General features: G+C 46.1%; 1 protein-coding gene across 1 annotated transcript; it reads left to right on the top strand.

Moving 5' to 3' along the window:
- The first annotated feature begins 118 nt into the window (after nucleotides 1-118).
- On the top strand, nucleotides 119-22,052 carry plekho1a (pleckstrin homology domain containing, family O member 1a). Its single transcript, XM_036971632.1, has 6 exons — nucleotides 119-372; nucleotides 1,003-1,149; nucleotides 9,193-9,333; nucleotides 19,461-19,565; nucleotides 20,219-20,320; nucleotides 20,471-22,052. Exons 1-6 carry the CDS (start codon nucleotides 304-306, stop codon nucleotides 21,767-21,769), a joined length of 1,863 nt encoding a protein of 620 aa, XP_036827527.1. The 5' UTR covers nucleotides 119-303; the 3' UTR covers nucleotides 21,770-22,052.
- Nucleotides 22,053-23,520: the final 1,468 nt, after the last annotated feature.

The raw sequence follows: 23,520 nt of genomic DNA, 5'->3' as shown, positions 1-23,520 counted from the left end.
ATTTGACATCAGCCGTCTTGGTGACATCACGCCGACAGCGCAATAGATGGAGCTGTCGAGCGCTATAGTAACGGGAATACCCTTTCAGCCCGCTTGTTCGAGATCAGTGTAGCCTACCTACAGAGGTGGAGGGACGATGCCACCGTCTCGTAATAACGGACAGTGCACGACCTGACCGCGTCATCGAAATTAAGAATATACACCGTTATTACGACATATTGGGGCAGTAGAAAAAAGGGAAAGACAGTTTATTCGTTTTTAAAAAAGATCTTATTAGAAAGAAAGGAAAATACTTGAAACTGGATGAACTCCCTGACTCACATCCACAAAAGTGATTCTGTCATTATGAAGAAGAGCAATTTAGCCAAACGGGTAAGATATAGCTTTTTTCTTCAAGTATTGGGTGCATATTTTTTGGTCATGCATCTTTGCATTAGGCTATACATTTTCTAGGATATAACTGGTTCTTTGCCCAGAATCGGGCATTATGCGCGCTTTGATACCACAGCTCACATTGGCGGCAATATCACACACATTGTCTAGATCACACATTTGATAGCCTATAATTCCTAAACAATGGTCTTTTGGCACCTCCTTACGCGTGCCACATTCACTGTGTAGCCTATCAGTTTGCTTGTACGAATTTCCTCAACATACGGCTTCAATCTTCCAGTGAAGAAAGAGTACAATGTGTTTTCTTGTTATTAGTGTACCATTGCCAGATGCTCGTTGTGCTGTATCGGTTGGTAGCTTTCATATATTTTATTTGCCACACCCTGGATGGTATAAGACCTGCATTTAAATGTAACGCACAGAAGAGCGCACCGTTATCATTTTTGGGGAAAGACGCGAGGAGACTCTTAGTTCCTATGTCTTACTGAGAATGAGATTGAAAATGCATTTGCCTTTGAAAGAGCTCTTATTTTCTCAGAACTCTCGCGAACATCTTGTTACGTAAACTTAACTAGGTTTTAACGGATTTATTCCACTTTGAACATGCAGGGTCCCCAAGATGTCAACCAGCTGTCATCGCAGCCAGACAAAGTCGGCTGGATCCGCAAGTTCTGTGGTAAAGGGATTTTTAGGGAAATATGGAAAAACCGTTTCGTGATACTGAGAGGAGACCATCTGTACATCTCTGAGAAAGAGGTACGCACTTCTCTTTTACCTCCAATAGCATGTGTAGGCTGTAATTCTGTCTGTCTGTCTGTCTGTCGCCTTTCATGTAACCTGTCAACCTGTCAGACCTGTTGGTCTGTTGTTTCCAACAACAAATTTAACCAAGATTCCTCAAGTTTTGAAAACCAGCTATTGTTATAAGTCTGGAAATCGAGGCTCGCCATGGAAAGGGGATCAAATCTGACTGAATTTCCTTGGCTGTTGAAAATAAATAGGCTAAATTGTCAAATCTCAGCACAAATCACCATGCAAGCAAAAAAACATTATGCGCTGAATTCGGGTTACTTTCACTGGCTCAAACATGCCCAACTTTTGAGGTCAACAAAATACCCACTGGGCACAGAAGTAAATTCAACGTCTATTCCACATTGGTTCAAAATCATTTAATTAAAATGTTGTGGAAACAAAGTTGATTCAACCAGTGTGTGCCTAGTGGGTACAACTATGGCCATTGGTGACTCAGTAGCATCGTTGGGAAAATGTAGAATACTGTCCGTTACAATAGAACAAGGTTTTGGCCATGGCGTAGAAATATAACTATTTTGTTTGGCTGAATGTAATGGCTTATGTCCAAGTGCTTTTATGACATGAAAGGTTCCAGTGAACAGCCTCATTATCAGCACAAGTTTCAAGATCACATGACCCAGATGTTAAACCTTGAGCTGTAGCGAATTCACACCCTTCATCTACTGTATTCTGTCGAAAGGCATTGAACCATCACCAAGGACAGGGCGTGGACAGAATCACCTGTCCATTTCTGTATTCTCTTCTTTTTTGGAGGAGGGTCAGATTCTGTTTGATGTCGCTGTTTCAATACTCCTCCCACAAGCAGTAACCATGGAGATTTATGCTACTGACAGCTGAGAGGGCACATGTCTTTCTGAAAGCTGAATAATGCCCTTTAAATGATTCCTGGAAAGGATTCCCAGAACAGCTGAATGAAAGTTCCACATAAGGGCTGCATCTCTCTATTGCTCTAATGAAAGAGAGAGTGGGACTCAGGGCTCCAGCTGCACGCAATGCCAGTTTCCCCGATCCTTTTAGAACCAGAGTTTTAAAATTATTTTTTTTCATCTGTGCTGCACTCCCTTACAGCCTGCTGGATGAGCAACAAACACGTGTCAGAAACTGAAAACACCACGGTTGACACAGCTGCGCCTCACGCTGTGCCTGAGGACCCCCAAGCATCTAAGGCCTCCAACCCCCCAACCCTACCGTTTATACACACACACACACACACACACACACACACACACACACACACACACACACACACACACACACACACACACACACACACACACACACACACACACACACACACACACACACACACACACACACACACACACACACACACACACACACACACACACTCAGCTGAGGTTCAGTTGCTTTGTAATGAGTTCACCTGTGGAACAGAACGCATCAGTTCAGCGTTGTTCTCTTTCTCTCATTATCGCCTCTCTCACACATGTTCTGTAATTTGTTGGATTTTATAGTTATTTTATGTAACGCACCTATTGTTCGTTTTACACATACCATTCAATGTTTGTTAAGGAGCCATTGTTATATTGTGTATATTGGTAAGTGGTGTGCTACCTATTTGTCAGGTGAAGGTAACTGCAACCCCAGTGAGAACTATTTGACCTGCGTGTACTTGCGTGTGTTATGTGCTCTGCTGCAACTTCTTAACCACTTGATTAATGGTGGTGCGTTATTCAAATGAGAACTTTGAAAAGACAGGCACGCTATTCATGAAGTAGGCCAGAAGGCTAAAAAGAACACAGAGACGTGCATCTCTGACGCTCGGCGTAACCACAGCCGAACCACCTCATGGGGCCCCGGGATAGTCTTTCATCTAAAACTCCCATCTTTGAGTTTGATTTAATGTTTTTTAGACATTGAGTGATATCATGTCGTTAGCGAGTTTGTGCACAAATTATGTTGTTGACCCATATTCACTGAATGAATTGCCTCAATCATTTTTTATCAATCACAGATGAAGGAAAATCATACTGTGGGTTCACTTTGAAAAATTATTCTGTATTTCATGTCAGGTGTGGTTTGGAATCAACATACTCAAGCATCAATATCCACAAAATATACAGCCTGCGGCTGTTAAACACTTGCGTTAAGACGTGACCAACATGGAGGTTGAATTCTATCTGCAATTGATTGAATTGTGGCATGAGTGTGCAAGCTGGCATTGATAGTATCAAATTGTCTGCTAACTCATAAGATTAGCTACATAAACTAGGGAAGGGCAGTAAGTAGATACAGTGGGGCAAAAAAGTATTTAGTCAGCCACCAATTGTGCAAGTTCTCCCACTTAAAAAGATGAGAGAGGCCTGTAATTTTCATCATAGGTACACTTCAACTATGACAGACAAAATGAGAGAAAAAAATCCAGAAAATCACATTGTAGGATTTTTAATGAATTTATTTGCAAATTATGGTCAATAACAAAAGTTTATCTCAATACTTTGTTAAATACCCTTTGTTGGCAATGACAGAGGTCAAACGTTTTCTGTAAGTCTTCACAAGGTTTTCTCACACTGTTGCTGGTATTTTGGCCCATTCTTCCATGCAGATCTCCTCTAGAGCAGTGATGTTTTGGGGCTATTGCTGGGCAACACGGACTTTCAACTCCCTCCAAAGATTTTCTATGGGGTTGAGATCTGGAGACTGACTAGGCCACTCCAGGACCTTGAAATGCTTCTTACAAAGCCATTCCTTCGTTGCACGGGCGGTGTGTTTGGGATCATTGTCATGCTGAAAGACCCAGCCACGTTTCATCTTCAATGCCCTTGCTGATGGAAGGAGGTTTTCACTCAAAATCTCATGATACATGACCCCATTCATTCTTTTCTTTACACGGATCAGTCGTCCTGGTCCCTTTTCAGAAAAACAGCCCCAAAGCATGATGTTTCCACCCCCATGCTTCACAGTAGGTATGGTGTTCTTTGGATGCAACTCAGCATTCTTTGTACTCCAAACACGACGAGTTGAGTTTTTACCAAAAAGTTATATTTTGTTTTCATCTGACCACATGACATTCTCCCAATCTTCTTCTGGATCATCCAAATGCTCTCTAGCAAACTTCAGACGGGCCTGGACATGTACTGGCTTAAGCAGGGGGACACATCTGGCACTGCAAGATTTGAGTCCCTGGCGGCGTAGTGTGTTACTGATGGTAGGCTTTGTTACCTTGGTCCCAGCTCTCTGCAGGTCATTCACTAGGTCCCCCCATGTGGTTCTGGGATTTTTCCTCACCGTTCTTGTGATCATTTTGACCCCACGGGGTGAGATCTTGCGTGGAGCCCCAGATCAAGGAAGATTATCAGTGGTCTTGTATGTCTTCCATTTCCTAATAATTGCTCCCACAATTGATTTCTTCAAACCAAGCTGCTTACCTATTGCAGACTCAGTCTTCCCAGCCTGGTGCAGGTCTACAATTTGGTGTCCTTTGACAGCTCTTTGGTCTTGGCCATAGTGGAGTTTGGAGTGTGACTGTTTGAGGTTGTGGACAGGTGTCTTTTATACTAATAACAAGTTCAAACAGGTTCCATTAATACAGGTAACGAGTGGAGGACAGAGGAGCCTCTTAAAGAAGAAGTTACAGGTCTGTGAGAGCCAGAATTCTTGCTTGTTTGTAGGTGATCAAATACTTATTTTCCACCATAATTTGCAAATAAATTCATAAAAAATCCTACAATGTGATTTTCTGGATTTTTTCTCCTCATTTTGTCTGTCATAGTTGAAGTGTACCTAAAATCACAGGCCTCTCTCATCTTTTTAGGTGGGAGAACTTGCACAATTGGTGGCTGACTAAATATTTTTTTGCCCCACTGTATGTTGCTCTATTACCTCTAAGCATCCTCACACGTGACACCAGTTCGATGTGTGAGAGATTCTCCAAGAGGATTTGCAACCATGCAACTGGGACTTTGAGAAGTTAACTGCTGATGACATTACTCCGTACTACCCCAGATGATTCAAATTTACTTCATCCTTTGACCACTAAGAAGAGCATCTGTCTTATTTTCTTATGCTTTTATTGTGAAGGAAAGGTGATATTTTAGAGGGAAGTTCAGAGAGAGAACTCCTGCCGCTGGAGGGCATATAATCTGGAGGTCAGTAGCGCTACCACAAGACTTGGGCGCAGAGCACAAAGATAATTTTAAGACTATTGGATTTCATCGCCTGCCGGTTACTTAGTCGTGTCAGGGGAAATGACTCAAGGAACAGCAAAACATGTCAAGTTATCATTAAAAATGTCATAATCTCAAAGAGCCCGCTAACTGCGGCGTATTTTTCGTAATATGCCGACTCAGCTACTGCTCACAGTGAAAATCTGTGCAAAACCAGGATTTTTAATCATTTTCTTTATCATCGTCAGCTCAAGCTTCCCATAATAGTCTACAGAGCCATAGCTCTGAGAGCCTTAATTGGCTGGCCAGACAGACACGCTGTAAGAACATGCAGTACACAACACGTGTTGTGTATGAAAAGTGCACAGTATGTTGTCATAGTTGAGAATAGTGCTGAGAGTGTATGCCATGGAGGCGTGTGTTCCTGTGCAGAGGAGTGTGTCCTGTCTGCTCCGAGGATATCACCCCTGCATATTGCTCTGCTCTTATCGTACTGCTGTGCTATTGGCTGCAGGTTACACACATCATACATCTTTCATAAGAGAACTCTCTGTTCTCTTCTCAAGTCTTGTGATGATAGGAGGCTTTACACGTGCAGACAGAGATGCTCCTGTAGAATGCTCAAAGTGCTTCCACTCAAACACTACATCTATGATCTATGTGAATAACTGCTGGGAGTTCCACCCATATATATATATATATATATATATATATATATATATATATATATATATATAGAAAGAGAGAGAGAAAAGTCTTTATGGTTCTCAATGGTGACGTGCCCGGCTTATGAATGAGGACACTCCAACAAAACAGGATTTAGAGCGAGAGAGTGAAGCCTGTATTCGTCAGACACTGTATAACCTAGACCAGGGGCTACTTTAGGTAACATTTTAGGCCATGCATGGAAGAAATGTGTTGACGCAGTTGGGCAAAGTGTTTTGTAGTTGGTCAAGGTCTTTGTGATTGATGTAGTTTACAGATACTGTTGCAATGGGATTGGTATAGAAGGCGAATGTGTGACCAAGTTTTGTGGATTGATAACAGGAGCCCTGTGACTGGAGGAGCCTAGCATAAAATTGGACTAACAAACCTCTAAAATTGGTCAAGGACCACACAAGTGTTGTTACTGGTCCAACGGATCAACGTGATCAGTGGAGAACTGGCTTGTCGGTGAAACCCGTATGTACTGTAATTTGGAAATAGTGCAAGATGACTGGTCAAGCATACCACATGGTCAATGTAATAAAGCTGTGTGATTGGTGCAGGGAGGCCATGGTGGTTTAGCTTTCCATACTTGTTATGCTAGTTATTTCAGGAAAGCCTACTGGTCAGTTCTGGGGAATATCATATTTATAGTATTATATTATAAATAAACCAGCCTCTTTATACTCCCCAGCTCTAAACTACATCACATTTTCCGCACTGATTGAAAATAGGATTTTAATCCACTTCCCCTCTTAATTCCAACCTGGTTTATATAAACATAACCTCTCTAGGGCTTGATTACAGGGTATTAACGGCATGTCAACCAGATTTTGGAGTGTGACCAACCGGACATCGCCTTTCCATTCGCTCTAGGGTTTTTCCTTGCACTGTACTGTTTGATGGGCTTCTGCCGGCTAGTATAGACTTTCTCTATTTTTGCGTTTCACGGCGGTATGTTGCTGGGTTATTCTTAGTGGTGGGTATTTTACCCCCACTACCACCCCCAACTCTGCTTTTCCATATACGTAGCAGGAGGGGAGTGAAATATTGATGGGATGGTGGGCGTTCCAGAATGGATCCTCAGGGCTTCTTTTGCCCCATATTATAGTTGTGAGCGTCTCTCTCTCTCTCTCTGTCTCTCTCTGTCTCTCTCTCTCTCTGTCTCTCTCTCTATGTCTCTCTCTCTCTCTCTCTGTGTGTCTCTGTCCCTCTGTCTCTCTCTCTGTCTGTCTCTCTCTCTCTCTCTCTCTCTGTCTCTCTGTCTCTCTGTCTGTCTCTCTGTCTCTCTCTCCCTCTCTCTCTCCCTCTCTGTCTCTCTCTTCCTGTCTCTCTCTTCCTGTCTCTCTCTCTCCCTCTCTCTCTGTCTCTCTCTCTGTCTCTCTTTCTCTCTGTCTCTCTCTCTGTCTCTCTCTCTCCGTCTCTCTCTGTCTCTCTGTCTCTCTCTCTCTCCGTCTCTCTCTGTCTCTCTCTGTCTCTCTCTCTCTGTCTCTCTCTCTCTGTCTCTGTCTCTGTCTCTCTCCCTGTCTCTCTCTCGCTTTCTGTCTTTGTCTCTCTCTGTCTCTCTCTCTCTCTCTCTCACACACACACACTGCAGACATGCACGCACACACATACAGCTCTTGTTTATCTTTTACATTTTAAATGCAATTTGGGTGGTTAATGAATGTGTAGCAACATGCGGTGGGGTACAGTTTGGATCTGTGTTTTGTCAGGAAGAAATTGGACTACACTGATGTATGTATTGTCCTCATATACTGTATAAAATGTAGGACACAACTAATAACAGCCCTAACAAGTGGATTTCAGGCTGCTTGTGGTTTAATGGGGGTTGATACGAGGCTGAGACACATTATTTAATTATACTGTATGTGGTTGTTTCTTTGATCACAGAGTGGCTCCGTGTCTCGTTCTAAAGTCGGAAGATTCCTCTGATGCGCGGCTCTATTTATCCAGATGAAAGTGGAACGCCCCTGCCCCTTCCCAACACACAGTCACATCCACCCCCACACACCATTGCTGTGTGTACCAATGGCGTTCAACCATGTATCTCTGCGTCTCCTTCGGTTCTCACAACAGACCTACACGTAGACTTGTATCCATGTCAATAACCACCCCCCCAACCCCTCCAAACACACACACACACACACACACACACACACACACACACACACACACACACACACACACACACACACACACACACACACACACACACACACACACACACACACACACACACACACCATGACCCCCCGTGATCCTGTTGCTGTGTTGAAGCTAATGGGGCCCTCTGAGAGGTCCCACCACCATTGACCTGTCAGTCAGGCTGAATGGAGGGGTCGATGTCTCTGCCCCAGCACTGTTGATTACAATTGATCTGCGTTTAAATTATACACTTTGCGGCGGGGCAACAAGACCAATAATGGGAGACAGAGGAGTAACACATGAACACCTGCTCCAAGACTACAGTTTCCTACCTACCTATTTTTTCTGGCTATTGCGTTTTGGTGGCATTGGGAAGCAGGTTTTTGAAAATAAACACATTTTTCAATGCTCTGGGTAAAAGTATGATCATAACATGGTAACATCAGGCCTGCAATGGATTTTTTTTTATAGACATTTGGACATATCCTTAAAATACCTTCATTACAACTACAGAAGATCTTCTGTATGGGCATGTAAAGGCCTGATATGCAAGATAATTCCATTTGAAACCTCATTAACATCCTAAAATAATGGATGATACGAATGTGAGAAAAGGTTTTATTTCAAACGGCTGAGTTTTATCCAGGCACCGTGGTGTGTCTCTGTGCTGTCGAAAGCTGCTGGATAGCAGAGAGTGGTAATTAGTATTTTCCCTTGGGTTAAACTCAAGATGTCCTGCTGTAATGCACAGTAGGTTGTTCTCTCTCTCTGTGTGTGTGTGTGTGTGTGTGTGTGTGTGTGTGTGTGTGTGTGTGTGTGTGTGTGTGTGTGTGTGTGTGTGTGTGTGTGTGTGTGTGTGTGTGTGTGTGTGTGTGGGTCTATTTTTGTGGTAGACAGATGGTTTAAGGTTCAAAACAAATTGACAAAGCTCATTTGCCAGTGCCATCTTGCACAGATGTACAGACCTGAGTTGTAACTACCTCCTGTTTTCTCTGTGTGTTTCCAGGTGAAGGATGAGAGGAAAGTCCAGGAGTTGTTTGACCTGGCTGACTACGAACGCTCTGAGGAGCTGCGCAAGGCCAAGAGCCGCAGTAAGAAGAACCACAGCAGGTTCACCCTGCTCCGCTGCAAGCAGCCTGGGAATATAGTGAGTCCTTCTTCCCAGGGAGAGTGAAGGAGTCAGGCAGGGAGGCTGCACTGGGCCTGGGGTGTGTAGGCCTCAGTGGGAAGTTCTTACTGCAGGTGTTGATTTTAGCTGAAAATGCATTTGAAGTTTTCTTTTGTTAAAAACTGAAACTTGAGGCAAGCTTATCGTCAGACATATTTTTTGGTTTTCTATAAAGAGAGAGTATGAGACATAAAGTACAAGCTTATCATCAGACATAGTTTGTGGTTCTCTATAAAGAGAGAGTATGAGACATAAAGTACAAGCTTATCATCATACATAGTTTGTGGTTCTCTATAAAGAGAGAGTATGAGACATAAAGTACAAGCTTATCATCAGACATAGTTTGTGGTTCTCTATAAAGAGAGAGTATGAGACATAAAGTACAAGCTTATCATCATACATAGTTTGTGGTTCTCTATAAAGAGAGAGTATGAGACATAAAGTACAAGCTTATCATCAGACATAGTTTGTGGTTCTCTATAAAGAGAGAGTATGAGACATAAAGTACAAGCTTATCATCATACATAGTTTGTGGTTCTCTATAAAGAGAGAGTATGAGACATAAAGTACAAGCTTATCATCATACATAGTTTGTGGTTCTCTATAAAGAGAGAGTATGAGACAAAGTACAAGCTTATCATCAGACATAGTTTGTGGTTCTCTATAAAGAGAGAGTATGAGACATAAAGTACAAGCTCAAATCAAAACAATCAAATGTACATGTTTCATATACAACAGGTGTAGACTTACAGTGAAATACTTACTTATACAAGTCCTTTCCCAACAAAGCAGAGTTAAAGATAATGGAGTGGCTACGGATACTGAGTTTTTGTATCCCAATAGAGATAAATAGTAATGGCGTCTTTATCTAGGCACTAATTCCGCCATGGTTCATTGGACAAAGCCTTTGGGAAAATGAATGGCGTTTTTGGATAAATGCCGAAAATAAGGTCTGTGGTAAACACAGGCGTAGGAGATTTTGAAGCATTTATGTAATTTAAAAAAAAAGCACTTAAAGGCTTCATAATTCATAGGAGGTCATGTTAACGGACTGATATTATCTCATAGACCAAAAATGTATAAGATCTCCTAAGCCTGTGTTAACCTCAGACCTTGTTTTCTGCTGTGCACACTCCGGTACCTACGTAGGTGCTGTGCTGACTGCTTCTCTGCTGGTGTAGCCTACAAACTTCATGTTGTACACAAATCTGTTCAAACTATTGCATTCCATGCATCAGTAAGCGTAAGCAGGATTTCATGTTCTTTTTCAGGGGGTAATAGGCTACATCAAATCAAATTGTATTAGTCACATACACATGGTTAGCAGATGTTAATGCGAGTGTAGTGAAATGCTTGTGCTTCTGGTTCCGACAGTGCAGTAATATCTAACACGTGATCTAACAATTCCACAACAACTACCTAATACACACAAATCTAAAGGGGGAATGAGAATATGTACATATAAATATATGGATGAGCAATGGCTGAGCGGCATAGGCAAGGTGCAATAGATGGTATAAAATACAGTATGTACATATGAAATGAGTAATATAAGCTATGTAAACATTATTAAAGTGGCATTATTTAAAGTGGCATTGTTTAAAAGTGACTAGTGATCCATTTATTAAAGTGCCCATTGATTGGGTCTCCATGTAGGCAGCAACCTCTCTGTTAGTGATTGCTGTTTAGCAGTATGATGGCCTTGAGACTGAAGAAAAGCTTCTGTCTCTCTGTCCCAGCTTTGATGCACCTGTACTGACCTCGCCTTCTGGATGATAGCGGTGTGAACAGGCAGTGGCTCAGGTGGTTGTTGTCTTTGATTATCTTTTTTGCCTTCCTGTGACATCTGGTGCTATAGGTGTCATGGAGGGCAGGTAGTTTTCCCCTGGTGATGCGTTGTGCAGACCTCACCACCCTCTGGACAGCCTTGCAGTTGAGGGTGGAGCAGTTGCCGTACCAGGCTGTGATACAGCCCGACAGGATGCTCTCAAATATGGATCTGTAAAACTTTGTCAGAGTTTTGGGTGACAAGCCACATTTCTTCAACCTCCTGAACCCGCACCCTAGCGGGGTCCCAGTTTTGAGGGTCAGCGAGGTGGAGATGTTGTTTCCTACCTTCACCACCTGGGGGCGGACCGTCAGAAAGTCCAGGACCCAATTGCACAGGGTGGGCCTGAGACCCAGGGCCTCCAGCTTGATGATGAGCTTGGAGGGTACTATGGTGTTGAATGCTGAGCTGTAGACAATGAACAGCATTCTGGCATAGGTATTCCTCTTGTCCAGATGGGATAGGGCAGTGTGATGGCGATTGCGTCGTCTGTAAACCTGTTAGGGCGGTATGGAAACTGAAGTGGGTCTAGGGTGGCCGGTAAGGTGGAGGTGATATGATCCTTGACTAGTCTCCCAAAGCACTTCATGATGACAGAAATGAGTGCTACTGGGCGGTAGTCATTTAGTTCAGTTATCTTTGCCTTCTTGGGTACAGGAACAATGGTGGCCATCTTGAAGCATGTGGGGACAGCAGACTGGGATAGGAAGCGATTGAATATGTCCGTAAACATACCAGTCATCTGGTCTGCGCATACTCTGAGGACGCGGCTAGGGATGCCATCTGGGCCAGCAGCCTTGTGAGGGTTAACATGTTTAAATGTTTTACTCACGTCGGCCACGGAGAAGGAGAGTGGGTAGGGGGGTAGGAGGGGGCACAGTTCTTGTTAGATGGTGGCACTGTATTATCCTCAAAGATGTGTTTAGTTTGTCTGGAAGCGTGACGTCGGTGTCCGTGACGTGGCTGGTTTTCTTCTTGTAGTCCGGGATTTCCTGTAGACCCTGCCACTATTTATATGTTTTACACAAAATACATTATCCACATATACAAACTTTGTTGTCAGTATTGCAAACATAAGCACGACACACACATAAACCTTAACAAAGAGGTTTCCAGAGGGGCGGGTGTAGGCAGGGAAAGTCAAAATAACATGGCTATATACAGGGAGTACCAGTACCAAGTCGAGGTGCAGGGGTACGATGTAATTGAGGTAGCTATGTACATGTAGGTAGGGGTAAAGTGACTAGGCAACATAATAATAGACAGTAGCAGCAGCGTACACTCAGTTGGCAGTTTATTAGGTACATCACCCAGTTAACAAAAATGGAGTCACATGCACCGGTTCCACTATCTCAGAACTGACTGGCCTCCTAGGCTTTTCATGGACGACAGTGTCTAGGGTTTACCAAGAATGGTGCAACAAACAAAAACAGCTTGTTGATGAGAAGTCGAAGGAGAATGCCAAGAATTGTGCAAGCTAACAGGAGGGTCGCAAATAATGGGGCAGTGGGGTGCAGAACGGCATCTCGGAACGCACAACTCGCCTGTCCTTGTCACAGATGGGCTATTGCCACAGACAACCACATCGGGTTCCACTCCTATCAGTATCATGATACAAGGCAAGATCCACATGCAGACACAGGAGGCAGATGGTTGGAGTCTTACAATATTTATTAATCCAAAAGGGTGGGGCAAGAGAATGGTTGTGGACCAGCAAAAGGGTCAAAACCAGTTCGGAGTCCAAAAGGTACTGAAGGGCATGCAGAATCAAGGCCAGGGGACGCAGGATGATCAGGCAGGCGGGAAAGTAGTCCAGAGTCAGGCAGGGATCAAAACCGGGAAGACTATCAAAAAGAGAATAGCAAAAGGAGAACGGGAAAAACACGCTGGTTGACTTGACTAACATACAAGACAAACTGGCACAGAGAGACAGGAAACACAGGGATAAATACACTGGGGAAAATAAGTGACACCTGGAGGGGGTAGAGACAATCACAGGAACAGGTGAAACAGATCAGGGCATGACAGTCCCGCCACCTGGCGCATAACTGGCTGACCAGGGTGTCGGTAGTGTAAATCAGCGATGAGGGCCGGGTCCAAGATGTCTTTAGCAGGGACCCAGCACCTCTCCTCCAGGTCATAACCCTCCCAGTCAACCAGGTACTGGAAACGCCTGCCCTGCGGTCGAACCTTCAGGAGGCATCTCACCATATACGCTGGCTGGCCACCTATAACCTGGGGGGGAGGGATGGGCCTGGAGACAGTAGACAAAGGACAGTGAGACATAGGGGCAGATCCCGAGTGGAAGGAGCAGATCCCGAGTGGAAAGCCATACCCTCTGCCCAATGTGGTAGCAGGGAGCTTGGGTCCGGCGACGGTCCGCTTGTCGACTATACCTGGAGTTGGTCTTGAGAATAGCCGCCCTGGCTCTTCTCCAGGTACGTCGACAGTGGTGGACAAACATCTGGGCCAAGGGTACGCTGACCTCCTGCTCTTGTTCAGGGAAGAGTGGAGGCTGATACCCCATGGAGCACTCGACTCTTCTCCAGGGGAGAGTACCTTGGCAGAACTGGGAAGAGTGTTCCGGGCATACCCCACCCAGACCAGTTGACGGCTCCAGGTAGTGGGGTTGGTTGAGACCAGGCACCTTAAGGTGGTCTCCAGGTCTTGGTTGGCTCGCTCCGACTGACCGTTAGTTTGGGGATGGAATCCGGATGACAGGCTGGCTGACGGCCCAATAAGGGTGCAGAATGCCTTCCAGAACTGAGATGAGAACTGAGGACCCTGATCGGAGACCATGTCTACCGGGAGTCCATGGATCCGGAAGACATGCTGCACCATAAGCTGGGCCATCTCCTTGGCAGAAGGTCGTTTGGGGAGAGGGTGAAATGGGTGGCCTTGGAGAACCGGGAAAAGGTTTAAATTTTTTGAGCACACACAGTGCATGCGGTGACAAAGGCAGAGACATCAGGGACCATTGTGGGCCACCTGAAACGTTGTCGAAGGAAGGCTAGTGTACGACGGGACCCTGGATGACAGGTCAGCCTGGAGGAATGAGCCCATTCCTGGATCCGGGACCAGACTGGGTTAGGGACAAACAGCCGGTTAGCCGGGCCCCCTTCAGGTCCAGGCTGGGAGCGTTGCGCCTCGCGAATCAGGTTTTCAATACCCCAATCCACGGTGGCAGCAAGGCATGAGATAGGGAGAATGGTTTCGAAAGTAGAGCGTGTGGCAGAGGAACTGTATAGGCGGGAGAGAGCATCAGGCTTCACATTTTTAGACCCTGGACAGTAGGAAAGGTTCAAGTTTAATCTGGTAAACAGGAGGGCCCACCGGGCCTGCCTTGAGTTGAGGCGCTTGGCTGAACGGTGATATTCCACATTTTTATGGTCGGTCCAGACCAGGAATGGCTGTTCTGATCCTTCCAGCCAGTGCCTCGACTCCTCCGACGACATTTTCACCGGCAGGAGTTCTCGGTTGCCAACATCGTAGTTCCTCTCAGCAGGACTGAGACGTTGGGACAAGAAAGCACAGGGATCAAATCAAATGTATTTATAATTATAAAGCCCTTCTTACATCAGCTGATGTCACAAATTCCTGTACAGAAACCCAGCCTAAAACCCCAAACAGCAAGCAATGCAGGTGTAGAAGCACGGTGGCCAGGAAAAACTCCCTAGAAAGGCCAGAACCTAGGAAGAAACCTAGAGAGGAACCAGGCTATGAGGGGTGGCCAGTCCTCTTCTGGCTGTGCCAGGTGGAGATTATAACAGAACATGGCCAAGATGTTCAAATGTTCATAGATGACCAGCAGGGTCAAATAATAATAATCACAGTGGTTGTCGAGGGTGCAACAGGTCAGCACCTCAGGAGTAAATGGCTTTTCATAGCCGATCATTCAGAGTATCTCTACCACTCCTGCTTTCTCTAGAGAGTTGAAAACAGCAGGTCTGGGACAGGTAGCACGTCCGGTGAACAGGTCAGGGTTCCATAGCCGCAAGCAGAACAGTTGAAACTGGAGCAGCAGCACGGCCAGGTGGACTGGGGACAGCAAGGAGTCATCAGGCCAGGAGGTCCTGAGGCATTGTCCTAGGGCTCAGGTCCTCTGAGAGAGCGAAAGAATGAAAGAGAGAGAATTAGAGGTAGCATACCTAAATTCACACAGGACACCGGATAAGACAGGAGAAATACTCCAGATATAACAGGCTGACCCTAGTCCCCCGACACATAAACTACTGCAGCATAAATACTGGAGGCTGAGACAGGAGGGGTCGGGAGACACTGTGGCCCCATCCGACGATACCCCCAGACAGGGCCAAACAGGCAGGATATAACCCCACCCACTTTGCCAAAGCACAGCCCCCACACCAGGGATATCTTCAACCACCACTTACCATCCTGAGACAAGGCCGAGTATAGCCCACAAAGATCTCCGCCACGGCACAACCCAAGGGGATGAAGCTTCTGGTCCCGGGCAGATCGCTGGGACAGTATGGCCCCCTCTCCAACATCTGAAGCATCCACTTCCACCACAAATTGACACAAGGGGTCCGGATGGATGCGGATGGGTGCTCTTGTGAACCGATGCTTCAGGTCCACAAAGGCTTTGTTCGACAGCTGGAGACCATTTGAACGGTACCTTGGGGGAGGTGAGTGCCGAGAGGTGGGCCGCCAGGGTGCTGTATTCCCGAATTAAATGGCTGTAAAAGTTTGCACAACCAAGAAACAGTGGCAGCTGCACCCTGGATGTTGGTTGAGGCCAATCCACCACTGCTTTCACCTTTCCAGAATCCATCTGAACATTTCCCTCAGCCATGACATATCCCAGAAAGGTGATAGAAGAGCGTGGAACTCACACTTTTCGGCTTTCACAAACAGTTCTCCAGGAGGCGCTGAAGGACCTGTCTGATGTGGAGTACATGTTCTTGGGCAGATCGGGAAAAAAAACTGGATGTCGTCCAGGTAGACTAACACAAACCAGTTTAGCATGTCCCGAAGCACATCATTGACCAAAGCCTGGAAGACAGCGGGGGTGTTTGTGAGTCCAAATGGCATGACCTGCTTCTCATATTGTCCACTGGCTGTGTTGAAGGCTGTCTTCCATTAATCGCCCTCGCGTATCCGAACCAGGTGGTAGGCATTCCAAAGGTCCAACTTGAAAAACATGGTAGCCCCCTGGAGAGATTCAAACGCCAAGGAGAGGTAGGGGATAACGATTTTTGACAGTGATATCGTAAAGTCCTCGGTAGTCAATGCATGGGCGCAGGGTCTTGTCCTTCTCCACAAAGAAAAACCCTGCGTCGGCAGGAGATGCAGACGGAGGGACGGCCAGAGACTCATCTATATACTCCTCCACAGCAATGGTCTCTGGTCGGGACAGAGAGTTCAACCGACCCTAAGGTGGTGTAGTGCCAGGGAGAAGATCAATGGCACAATCATAAGGACTGTGCAGGGGCACGTTCCTTGCTAAACACTTCCAGGAGGTCATGGTATTCCGTCGGGATAACAGTCTTGCTAACCTCCTGAGGAAGACGACTAGGGGAAGGCTGTGCTGCTTGAAGGCAGTGGAAATGGCTAAATGGGCTCCAACCCAGGATGGAGCTTGTGGTCCAGTCAATCACAGGATTGTGCTTTTGGAGCCAGGAAAATCCAAAAACAGCTGGAACATGGGGAGATGCAATGAGGAGGAACTGTATTGTCTCACTGTGGTTACCAGAAACCCATAATTGAACGGGCACAGTACTATGGGTGACTTCCCCTATAGAGAGGTCGTCCAGTGCCCTAGCATCCATGGGCACAGAGATAGGCTGCGTGGGAAAACCAAGATCCGAAGCTATCGTGCAATTCATAAGACATTCATCAGCCCCAGTGTCAATGAGAACTCAGAACAAGAGCAAAAAGGGGTGTGCGGGTGATGGGTATTAGGGAACTCCCAGTCTGACTCACCATAGTACTGGTACCCACTTGAGACAAGGGTTTCCTAATAGGGCAGGTAGCAATAAAATGTCCTGCCCTCCACAGTACAGACAGCAGTTATTATTCATCCTCCGTGAGCGCTCCCAAACTGATAGCCTAGTTCTTCCCAACTGCATAGGCTCAGGAGTATCCAACTCACCTGTCGTAGATTCACGAGAGAGCTCGGGTGACTTCAACTCCTCTCGGAAGAGCTGCCTTCGGAGACATCCGGTTTCCATAGTAGGTGAACGTGCCATATCGAGTGCACGAGTGTGCCCGAGACCAGACCTCTCATTCTTGCGTTCCCTTAGGCGTCCATCAATTTGAGTGGTTAAGGCGATAAGAGAGTTGAGGTCCACTGGCAGTTCCCGAGCAGCTAGCTCATCCTTTACCTCCTCAGATAATCCGTGCAGAAAAGTAGCAAAAAGAGACTCCGGATTCCAGGCACTCTCGGCGGCCAACGTGTCGAAAGTCCACCGCGTAGTCTGCCACACTACGGGAGTTTTGACGTAAGTCAAGCAGTTTGCTGGCCCCCTTTCTTCCAGATACCGGAGACTCAAAAACTTTTCTCACCTCTGCCATGATTTCCTGCAAATGACCGCAAATGGCAGATTGTTATTCCCAAACTGCTGTAGCCCAGGAGAGCACCCTTTCCGACATTAGCGTAATTATACACGCTATCTTTGATCGGTCTGAAGAAAACGAAGATGGCCGTAGCTCAAAAATAAGCGAGCACTGAGAAAGGAAACCCCGGCAGGTACCAGGATTCCCCGAATATTACTCTGGAGGAAGTAAGCGGGGTTCATGGGGAGTCAGGATAAGCTGTACAAACTCACCACAGATAGGGAAACAATTCCTGGGTGATTGAGGTTTTTCAGAGGTGGCAGACAGTCTCTGAGCTAACTCCCTGATTTGCTCCATAATAGTCTTTAACCCATGGTCATGGCATTCCGTCAAGGAACTGAGCCCTTCCAAAAGGCCCTGTAGCAACTCCTGATGTCTCCCAATGGTGGCTCCCTGCAGGGAGACAGCATGGCGGAGCTGGTCCAAGTCTGCTGGGTCTGTCATGGCCAGTTCGTACTATCAAGGCACAAGGCGAGACCCAGATGCAGACACAGGAGGCAGATGGTTGGTGTCTTACAATATTTATTAATTTAATAATCCAATCAGCTAAAAACAAGAAGAAGCGGCTCCAGTGGGCACGCAATTCTACCAGCTCTCACAGTCTCACATCAGAATTGGACATTCATGTTTCTCAAACGTCAAATTTCGAAGTTGTTCCAAACGTCAAATTTCGAAGTGTTTAAGGGTAAGTTTAGGCATTAACTCTGAATTTGCAAGTTTAGGATTAAGTTCAGGCATTACCTCCAAATTCTTAAGGTTTGGCATTAACTCCGAATGGTTACGGTAAGGGTTAAGGTTTGGGATAAGCTTAAAACAAAATGATCAAAAGCAACTTTCGATCGCTGGATTCAAACTTGCAACCTTGGAAATCAGAGGTAGGTGCCTACACCCATCTGCCACCCCCAGCCACAATGACCTAGCAAAACCGAAACCTACTTGAAGGTGACAACCCTCACTGTTGCCCCTAGTGGCCGGTTTCCACGTTGTCTCCTGACGTCCTCAGATACGAATATACGTTGAATACTGACTTGTATCACAGGTGACCTGGCTGCGCGATCACCAACACTGGACAATTGAGGAGTAAAAAAACATTGCCTGGTCCGACGAATCCCAGTTCCTGTTGCGTCATGCTGATGGCAGAGTCAGGATTTGGCGTAAGCAGCATGAGTCCATGGCCTCATCGTGCCTGGTGTTAACGGTACAGACTGGTGGCGGTGGTGTAATGGTGTGGGGAATGTTTTCCTGGCACACGTTAGGTCACTTGATACCAATTGAGCAACGTTTCCATGCCCTGAGGAATTCAGGCTGTTCTAGAGGCAAAGGGGGACCGTCCGACCTGGTACTAGATGGATGTGCCTAATAAACTGACCAATGAGTGTATGTGGTAAGTGTGAGTATGCATGTGTCGACGTGTGTGTGTGTATGTGTGTGTTGGGGTATCAGTGTAAGTATGTGTGAGTGTATGGGTAGAGTCCAGTGTGTGTGCATAGAGTCAGTGCAAGAGAGTTAGTGCAAAAAATTAAGCTTTCTGTGCCCCTCTCCATCTCTCACAAATCCCTCTAACCAATGCTTACACCAATTTATTCTTTTCAAATCCATGATGGGAGTGTGCAAGTGCCCACTTAAGAAGGAGGGGTGGAGTAGCCTAAACTTTCTCATCTTCTTTCAACCAACCAATTGATTCTTTACTTTTTGTCTTCAGGTTCCCAATCTTGTGTTTCTGGCTGTTAGCCCCGAGGAGAAGGAGTCGTGGGTCAATGCCCTCAATACAGCCATCATCAAAGCCAAGAACCGCATTTTTGATGAGGTAGGTCAGTCACTCTTCTCCTCCCCTTCCCTGTCTCTATTTCGCTAGCTCTCAGTTCTCCCCAGCTTTCTAGAGCTTTTCTTATTTTTCTCTCTCATTAGCGTGTCTCGCGTGCAACATTTATGAATGAAACCTCCAAATGCCCCCATAGCCAGCCCTAAAAATGTTTAACCTTGCAGTTACTAAGCACACTGTAAAATTGGTGAATTTGGACAAAATCACAGCCTACATCTATTAATACGGGAAACACGTAAATTCAATCTCCCCAGGCGTGGATGAGAGATCAAAGTGTTTATATCTCGCTGACTCATCCATCTTCATCGGGAACAGAGTCTTTGTTAATGCTCCGTCCCTGCCGACGCCCACATGTTTTCCAAGTGCCTCGCGATCAAACAGTGGCTCACTCCCCATCCCACACTATGGGGTGAAAATCCATCTACCGTAGCTAGAGTTCGTCAAGAAGTGAGAATGAACTCTGCATCATGTCTGCCGCCCTGATAGTAAGAATCCTCTGTCAACACCCTACAATGTACTCTACTCTAATGTACATCATGTTCTGTACATTACATTCCCATAACTCTCCCTCCACAAATATACATTTCTGTTTTGCTGACTGTCAAAAAATTACTCTCTCTTTCTGATTGTCTCCTTAGGTTACAATTGAAGAGGACAGTGTCCTGGTGCATCCTACACGTGATCGTGCCAAGATTCCCCATGCACGGCGCTTGCCCACCCGGGGACATCTCTTGGCTGTGGTGGGTGTTGCTACCTTGGCTAACATTGACAATTCAGTTCCAAGTCAATATTATATTTTTGGAAGGCAAACAAGGAATTATACTGTTTGTATTGTAAGGATTATCCTGGTCTGTTCCGTTGAATGCTAAACTCTCTTGTGCTCCCCCTAGGCATCCACCTCATCAGACGGAATGCTGACCCTTGACCTTGTCCACGAGGAAGATGACTCCACCCCAGAAGATGAGGAAGAAGGCTTCTGGGAAAATAACTTCAGGGTTGACCTAGACAAATGGACCACATGTCGTCAGCGTTCTGGCACAGACGTCTCCAAACTCTGTGTCACCACAAAGGACCTAAAGGTACCCAAGACGGGCAGCCTGCCTTGCGGGAGCGAGCTCTCCTGGGACCGGGTGCACCATCTTGAGGCTCAATCCCGTACCCCTCAACCAGGGAAGAGGTTCAGTGCCCAAGGTAGGAGCCGCTGCGCCTCCATGGATGAGGTCCTTTCCTTGCGGCCAGTCAGGGGTGTCCTTCACCCTCACCCCATAGGTGAACCTGTCCAGCCTGTCGGACCACTGCAGAGTCTTATTGCCCAGAAAATGCAGAGGGCTCAGGAGCTGCTGGAAGAAATGCGATTGGAGGAACTGCAACGTGCAAAAGGCTTAGACTCGCCCTATCTAAAGGGCATTGACTCACCCCGTTTGTACCATTTAAGAGGCTCTGAGTCTCCTCACTCCAGGGCCTCAGGTTCACCTCGCAGTAAGAGTAGTGACTCCCCTCGTTTGAGGGTGAAAGACTCGCCTCGTTTGAGGGGGAAAGACTCACCTCGTACGAAGGGCAAGAAGTCCCGCTCAAAAGGTACAGACTCACCCCATTCAAAGAGGGCTGACTCTCCTAATTTGAGGGGTAACAACTCTCCCCGTCTCAGGGTTACTGACTCACCCTGTATGAAGGGTTCGGATTCTTCCAGTTTCAAGGAAACAGACTCGCCAAGTCTGAAGGGTTCTGACTCCCCACGTCTCAAGAACATTGGTTCACCCTTTTCAAAAAGTTTTGACTCATCAAGTCTGAAGGGTTCTGACTCGCCTCGCAGCAAGGATACTATTCTGAGGGGTATTGACTCGCCAAATATAATTGGTAAGAACTCCCCAAGTCTGAAGAGTATCGGCTCACCTTCCCTGAAAGGTGCTGACTCGCCCCGTCTGAAGGGTAATGACTCACTCCATAGTAAGAGTGCACACTCACTTCTCAGTGACTGTGATTTGGAGAGTAGACGGGCGGAGGCGGAGCGACTTCTGCAGGAGGCCGTCTCCTCCTGGCGTCAGGCTAAGGAGGTGCTGGAGGAGGTGAAGGAGCTGCAGACGCAGTCACTAAACCGCCGCTCTGAAAAGAAGACAATAGACAGTCCCCCAACACCGCCACCAGACTATAGGCTGGAGGACGCATGCCTCTGTCGCCACCACAGCTGAAAAGCACGCTGGGTTGTCTCCAAACAAAGAGAAAATAAAAGAGCATTAGGGGCATGGAGTAAATACATTTTTTGTCACATTTTGTTGTCATAACATGCCAGTGTTGAAGTACAAAGCTTTTAGGCTGTATTGCTCCCTTTGCACTTTCCTATCTTGATCCTTGCATTCAGAAAGTATTCAGACCCCTTCACTTTTTCCACATTTTGTTACGTTACAGCCTTATTCTAAAATAATGAGAATTGTTCAAATGTATTATTTACATAAGTATTTAGACCTTTTGCTATGAGACTCGAAATTGAGCTCAGGTGCATCTTGTTTCCGTTGATCATCCTTGTTTCTACAACTTGATTGGTGTCCACCTGTGGTCAATTCAATTGATTGGACATGATTTGGAAAGGCACACACCTGTCTATATGAGGTCCCACAGTTGACAGTGTATGTCAGAGCAAAAACCAAGCCATGCGGTCAAGGAGCAGGATTGTGTCGAGGCACAGATCTGGGGAAGGGTACCAAAAAATGTCTGCAGCATTGAAGGTCCCAAAGAACACAGTGGCCTCCATCATTCTTAAATAGGAGTTTGGAACCACCAAGACTCTTCCTAGAGCTGTCCGCCCGGCTAAACGGAGCAATGGAAGGAGAAGGGCCTTGGTCAGGGAGGTGACCAAGAACCCGCTGGTCACTTTGACAGAGCTCCAGTTCCTCGGTGGAGATGGGAGAACCTTCCCGAAGAATAACCATCTCTGTAGCACTCCACCAATCAGGCCTTTATGGTAGTGTCCAGACGGAAGCCATTCATCAGTAAAAGGCACATGACAGCACGCTTGGAGTTTGCCAACATGCACCTAAAGGACTCTCAGACCGTGAGAAACAAGATTCTCTGGTCTGATGAAACAAAGATTGAACACTTTGGCCCCAATGCCAAGCGTCACATCAGGCACCGCTCATCACCTGGCCAACACCATCCATACTGTGAATCATGGTGGTGGCAGCATCATGCTGGGGGATGTTTTTTAGTGGGAGGGATTGGGAGACTAGTCAGGATCGAGGGAAAGATGAATGGAGCTAAGTACAGAGAGATCCTTGATGAAAACCTGCTCCAGAGTGCTCAGGAACTCAGACTGGGGCGAAGGTTCACCTTCCAACAGGACAATGACCCTAAGCACACAGCCAAGACAACGCAGGAGTGGCTTCAGGACAAGACTCTGAATGTCCTTGAGTGGCCCGGCCAGAGCCCGGACTTGAACCCGATCTAACAAATATCTGGAGAGACCTGAAAATAGCTGTACTGCGATACTCCCTATCCAACCTGACAAAGCTTGAGAGGATCTGCAGAGAAGAATGGGAGAAACTCCCCAAATACAGGTGTGCCAAGCTTGTCACGTCATACCAAAGATGACTGTAATCACTGCCGAAGGTGCTTCAACAAAGTACTGAATAAAGGGTCTGGATACTAAATGGGATATTTTCATTTTTTTATTTTATTTTAATTTTAAAAATCAAAACCTGTTTTTGCTTTGTCATTATGGGGTATTGTGTGTAGCTTGACAAGGATTTTTTTTTAAATCAATTTTAGAATAAGGTTGTAACGTAATAAAATGTGGAAAAAGTGGAGGGGTCTGAATAGTTTCTGAATGCAGTGTACTGTATACTAGTCAAATCAAGTTGAGCAAGTAGTGAAATAATAATTTCATTATCACTGCCGTTTGCTTTCTGATTTGAATAGGTTGGATGGACCTTAAACCCATAATATA

The sequence above is a fragment of the Oncorhynchus mykiss genome, chromosome 32, assembly GCF_013265735.2.
Source record: "Oncorhynchus mykiss isolate Arlee chromosome 32, USDA_OmykA_1.1, whole genome shotgun sequence".
Lineage (NCBI taxonomy): Eukaryota > Metazoa > Chordata > Actinopteri > Salmoniformes > Salmonidae > Oncorhynchus > Oncorhynchus mykiss.
This window is presented reverse-complemented; position numbering and strand designations above follow the sequence as displayed.